Below are 6,021 nucleotides of genomic sequence, written 5' to 3'. Positions count from 1 at the left end.
GGCGCCTGTACTTTTTTTTAAAAAAGTTTTCGAGAAATTACACATTTTGTATTTTTTAATATTATTGGAACATTTTTTTCTCGCCGGCATTCATTATACCACTGGAGCGATAAACAATACAAGTTTTTGACACAGTTGTTATTTGGCTGGGAACCGGTAATTATTATATAAATGTCTCATGTTTCGAAGTTCAAATAATTTGCGTTCATTATTTATACGACTTCAAAGTGTAACGAAACTCGCGGCAGTACGGGTCCGTCTTTCAATTCGTAAATACCTACTTCCTTTCACCTGAAGATAGATACTTAGAAAATTATTCGTATATCGTGAACAGAAAATCACATAATGAGTGTTAGCAGTGTTTATGATTATCTTATGATTGACTTAGCAGGTAAATATTTCTCATTAATTGGGTCAATTTAGTTTTTTATATACATAATGCTCTGAAAATTTTCAATGTGCATATAAATGCTGATGCCTTTACTTTTGACACGTACTATGTAAAAAATCTCTCTAAGTTATATATTCTCAAAAGGTTGTAGTTATTGCTTGTTGTGTATTAAAAAAAATTATTAAACATAGTCAGTGCTCGTTGTCTTGATAAAAAATAATGTATGTAAGTGTGCGTACATAAGTTTTTAGTCGCTCAAATCAATCAGTGTAAAGTAACTATTCGCTACCAAAACGATGAACACTCAATTTGAAATAATTTTTGACGGTATTTAACTATTGTTGTTGTTATAATACTTGCGTCTTGACACAATACTTTTCTTACAAAACTTTTTGTGCTATACATTTTTATTAAAGAAGAATCGTGTTTGTATATTACCACAAAATGTGTAATATCTTAAAGAACTTATTTAATCAAAAAAATATACAGGCGCCAAGTATGTACATGCAAAACGCGCATTGTATTTAAATTAAAATCTTAATTCAAACTGTTTTTTAGATTGATTGGGAGCAGGGGTCATTCGAAAGTATATCCGTTTTTTATTTATACAATTGAGACTAAAATAAAATTGACTAATTTTTGACGGTTTTGAAATATTGCTCTGTGAAAATTTTTTTTCTTCTCAAATATCTGAATTTCGCGTATTTAGAGACACAGTGTGCTCTCATATTCGAGCGCGATTTCGTTGCGCGTGAACTTGGCGCGAGGCATTGCCGTGTCTTCTGATATTTATTAATTTATTATTTGTGCATTATATAATTTAATGTATATATGTATGTATATCGAAATGTTTAATATTTACGAGTTAAATGCTCATTGAAACATTTGTACTATAACTTACGGTTTATACGAGCCTACATGCTGAGTGTTCGTGTAATTATAAATATAGTTTAAAAAGATTTACTGGCCGAGATGTCTTTTTCGGAATGAAGATTTTATTTTCCAAAAGAGGATAAAATGAATATTTCACATATTCGTGATGCAAATATTATTTAAATTTTTGAATGAAATACTTTACTTGGAAGGTTGATGTGTATTAAATTATATGATTTTGAGAAGTTTTAGAACATATTTATAATCGCACAAACACCCAATATGTAAATAAAAAGCCTAATTCTTAGTGTGTTTAATGAGTGTTGCATAGAAAAATTTATTTTAAATATTGTACTGCATTTTTCTTTGTAGATTCGGTCACGCGCAATTGGGCGTTAGTAGAAACGCCATTCCCAGTAATAATTATAACCTTTGCTTACTTGTATTTTGTACTTTACGCCGGACCAAGTTACATGAAGAATCGACAATCATTCAATCTGAGGATCTTTATATTATTTTATAACGTATTTCAAATTCTTGCTAATGCGTGGCTGGTGCACAGTTACGTATCTGCCGGCTGGTTTACTAAATATAGCATAAAATGTAGTAATAATAATGATCTGACGAGTACAAATGGTTTAAAGGTATGTTTTTATGTTAAGTATTGATAAAATTATATTGTGGAACTACAAAACGTAACACATATTTGTCTGTAAAAACAATATAATTACTTCATTTTTTTTCAGACTTTAAACATGACATAATAATTTTTTTTCAAATTTGTGCATTTCAGCTAATAATTATTACATGGTGGCTATTACTAATTAAAGTAATTGATTATATCGAAACGTGTGTATTTGTTTTACGGAAAAAACAAAAGCAAGTTTCGACGTTGCATATATATCATCATATGTCTACTGTCTTTATTGTATGGTATTTTCTCAAATATATAGCGGACCCCAGAGCAACATTTGTGTGCTTAGTTAATTGTTTTATACATGTTATCATGTATACATATTACTTCATTGCAGCGTGGAGCACAACTATGCAACAAAAAGTATCTGTTTTTAAACCATATATTACGAAATTACAAATGGTAAGTTCTACATTATATATAAGTTTGTAAAGTATGTGTATATTACGCATGTATCATATAAAACAAAGTTTTCACATTATATTTTACAATTGAACTTCATACATCATAATATTGTTACTACCTGTTCACTTAATTAGACGAATTTGTACTTTAATTAGTTTTAACTTTTTATGGTAAATTTATACACAACAATATATTTTGAAATTATAATTTTTAGATAATATAAAATATTTGTATAATATATCATTATAAATGCGTGATTATTAATATAGTTTCTATTCACAACATTATAGACGCAGTTTGTTGCACTGATATACTATGGACTACAGGCTTTCCTAGATCCAGAATGCAAAGTACCACAGCGAGCAGAAGCATTTTTATTCGTATTTCTTTTGAACATGCTACTATTTCTCTACTTATTTTATGACTTTTATAAAAAGACATATGGCACAAAACAGAAACAGAAAACTGCAAAACACGAAGAATAAAATTTATGTATGTAACAAACAGGGTTGAGAAGTAACACGTTACTTGTAACGTCGTTACCGTTACAGTTAGTAAAAACAATGTTTTCTGTGTAAACGTACGCTAAAATTAGTGGCCGTGAGAGTTAGAAATAAAATACAATAAGATATGAGATAGCCGCTTCTCTTTATTTCAAATCACATCATTATAACATGTTAAATTGAGAGTAACCAAGTGTTTTACTAACATTCAATTTCCTAGCCAGTTCTTTGCGATAGATGTGAAATTTTATCTAAAACTTTCTGCAGATTTTTATGTTTAAACTTCTTTCTCTGCATGTAGGATAAGACCAAGCGTTTTCTGAAGTTTTGCGAATTTTTCACGGTTTGTAAACGTTTCCAAATACATGTTTGTAAAACAATCAGTTTCCTAGCCAGTTCCCATTGCGATGTATTTAAGTTTTCATCAAAAAGTTTCTGCAATTCTTTATCTGGAAACGTTTTTTTCAAACATGAGTGTACGACTTTTAATTCAAAATTGCCACGTTCGAATCTGCAAAATCACTTTTCGCGTATTTGGATAAATGGTGCAGACTTACGATAACTTTGTTTTATAAGTTGATAAGCTTCATAGTCTAATTTGTTTTGATCAAAAAAGAAAAAAAATTGGTGTCGAAATGTCGGATATCACAATCTATGGTTTTCACGCGTAGTACCAGATTTTGTAATCAATGATTATGTTTAGATGACTACTTCTGCATTTGTTAAATCGCAGAAATATTACAGCTTGATATAGGACAGATAATGAATATAAATCCTGTACTAATTTAAATCAAAAACGCCATTTAAGTGTCAAACAATAAAATTTATTATATGTATTTATGTATGAACTTTATTATATGTATGTATTTTATTATATATTCTTTTTGTATTATTACATATTCTTATTATATATATTTTTTGCAGAAAAAATTAAATAAATAAAATGTGTATACTTTTACATTCAAAAAAATAGTCAAATTACTTTACAAAATAGTTACAAAAGAAAAAAACATACGCCAAGTACATAACACTTTCAAAACCGTATTTTCTAAAATATTTGATAAAAAGAAGTCTTTTTATGAGTCTTTTATACGCTTGTTGCGCATAACTACGATCTGGACACGCTACATTTTTGTACTTTAAGCTCATTTACGGAGCATATGGTTTTTAAGCAGATTTGTCACAATTCTTTAAAAACTTGCTATAAGATGTCATTTTACATTATTATGATTTTAATAAGTCGGCTTTTATTGTCAATTTGTCGTCAAATTTATTTTCAACAGATATTGATTTTATTTGAATTTAGTTTTAATCATTTCTGTCAAAAACATTTGACAAAATCTTTATTTTGATAAACTTATTTTAATTTAATCATTTACTATAAAAATGCTTTAAAAACTGAATACAAATACTTAATCACTTTTTTTAAATTGACGCTACTAGAGTACTTGGCTAAGTGCGGTAATTTATCTTTTTTTTGTATAGAAACACTAGATGTTTATATAGATTTTATGAAAATAAAGTGATTACTTTTCAGACAAGTATTTAATACATGTGTTTTGTATGTACGTTTTGATAAAAAAACTTGTTGTTATTAAACAGTTTAGGAAATAGATTTTGTAAATTTTTATAAAACTTAAATTTTATAAAAATAGATATATATAAATTAGTATTACTCTTTAGACAGATATACGAATAATGTTTTGATAAAAAGACTTATTTTTATCAAATTATAATTGTTTTCAATGTACTAACACTGCAGTAAAATAATTTTTTAAACTATTTTCAAGCAACATACGTGACACTTCTTGAATATAAATTAAACTGGACTATGAACAACATTTTGAGTCATAATTAATTACATGACTTTTACTTTGTAACTACCTACGTGGCATAATCAGGGACGAAATTAAGTATGCGCAAACAACAATCGGTATATATTTAGAAAAACGGAGCACCTTTAGAGGTCAATGAGCTTAACATATTTTGTCAAGGACTTTCCTGAACAACAATCTGCAACTTTAGCAGTCGCTCGTTGTTCGTTGAAAAAATATAAACAAAAGAAATATCATAAATGAACTCTTATTTTCCGACACCGTGCACAGTTTGTTCGTGTTGTAAGCGTGTAGGCAGGAAGAGATGCGTTTTCCCGCAGCTCCCCCTTCACGGAAAATGAAGGCATATAACAACATCAATATGCACGGTTACACTCACTATATAGTAAATCACAAAGAAAATTTCGTAGATCTTCATACTAATTGTCACACGCAAAACATCGAAAGAATTTGGCGAGATATGCGAAGTAATATTCCACGTTTCGGAACATTGGTAAAACATTAATTGAATTCTTCACTTGACACTTAATTGAATTCTTCATTTTTTCGTGAGGAGGGAGCAGGGGAAAAGAGCGAAGCCCCTACTTCTGCGGGGGGGCACAGCCGCACCGCCTACACGCTTTCAACACAAACAAAATGTACACGGTGTCGAAAAATAAGAATTCATTTCTGATATGAAAATAACAGTTTATTGGCACAACTTCTTTTGTTTATAATTTTTTAACAAACAACGACGGCTAAAAATTGCATGTTGTTCAGAAAGGTGTCCTTGACAACATATGTTAAGGTCATTAGGGGAGACTGGGGCTGGTTGTGACACGGGTAAAAAGTTACAACCTTAAATTAGCGATGAAAAATAATTGCAACAACGATGATGTTACTGACGCGTGTGACGCGTGACAGTTGTCGCGTTTGTCTTGTTTTAGCATTAATGTAGCACTTATTTTTCATCACTAATCAAAGCTTGTAACTTTTTACCCGTGTCACAATCAGCCCCAGTCTCCCCTGCCCTCCGGAAGTGCTATGTTTTTCTGAATATTTACCCAACAATCTGGCTATTTGCTCGATTTTTTTACTGATTGCGTAAAACTTAATTATATACTAATACGCAATTACATTAAGTTTTTTCTTTATTTACATATTTATTAAAATCAAGATATGTTAAGGTCATTAAGGACAACATATGTTAAGGTCATTAATTTCCGAAAGTGCTACGTTCTTCTGAATATTTACCCAACAATCTGGCTATATGCTCGTTATTTTTACTGATTGCGTAAAACGTAATCGTATACTAATACGCACGGCTCATTGACCTCTAAA

At 29.7% G+C, this 6,021-nt stretch overlaps 1 protein-coding gene across 1 annotated transcript; it reads left to right on the top strand.

Moving 5' to 3' along the window:
* Positions 1–263: 263 nt before the first annotated feature.
* LOC109861514 (elongation of very long chain fatty acids protein AAEL008004-like) lies at positions 264–3,657 on the top strand. The gene is made up of 4 exons (XM_020441195.1): positions 264–391; positions 1,637–1,908; positions 2,058–2,360; positions 2,654–3,657. The coding sequence occupies exons 1-4, from the start codon at positions 346–348 to the stop codon at positions 2,846–2,848; spliced, it is 816 nt and encodes a 271-aa protein (XP_020296784.1). The 5' UTR covers positions 264–345; the 3' UTR covers positions 2,849–3,657.
* Positions 3,658–6,021: the final 2,364 nt, after the last annotated feature.

The sequence above is a fragment of the Pseudomyrmex gracilis genome, unplaced genomic scaffold (assembly GCF_002006095.1).
Source record: "Pseudomyrmex gracilis isolate BER0280 unplaced genomic scaffold, ASM200609v1 scaffold_806, whole genome shotgun sequence".
Lineage (NCBI taxonomy): Eukaryota > Metazoa > Arthropoda > Insecta > Hymenoptera > Formicidae > Pseudomyrmex > Pseudomyrmex gracilis.
This window is presented reverse-complemented; position numbering and strand designations above follow the sequence as displayed.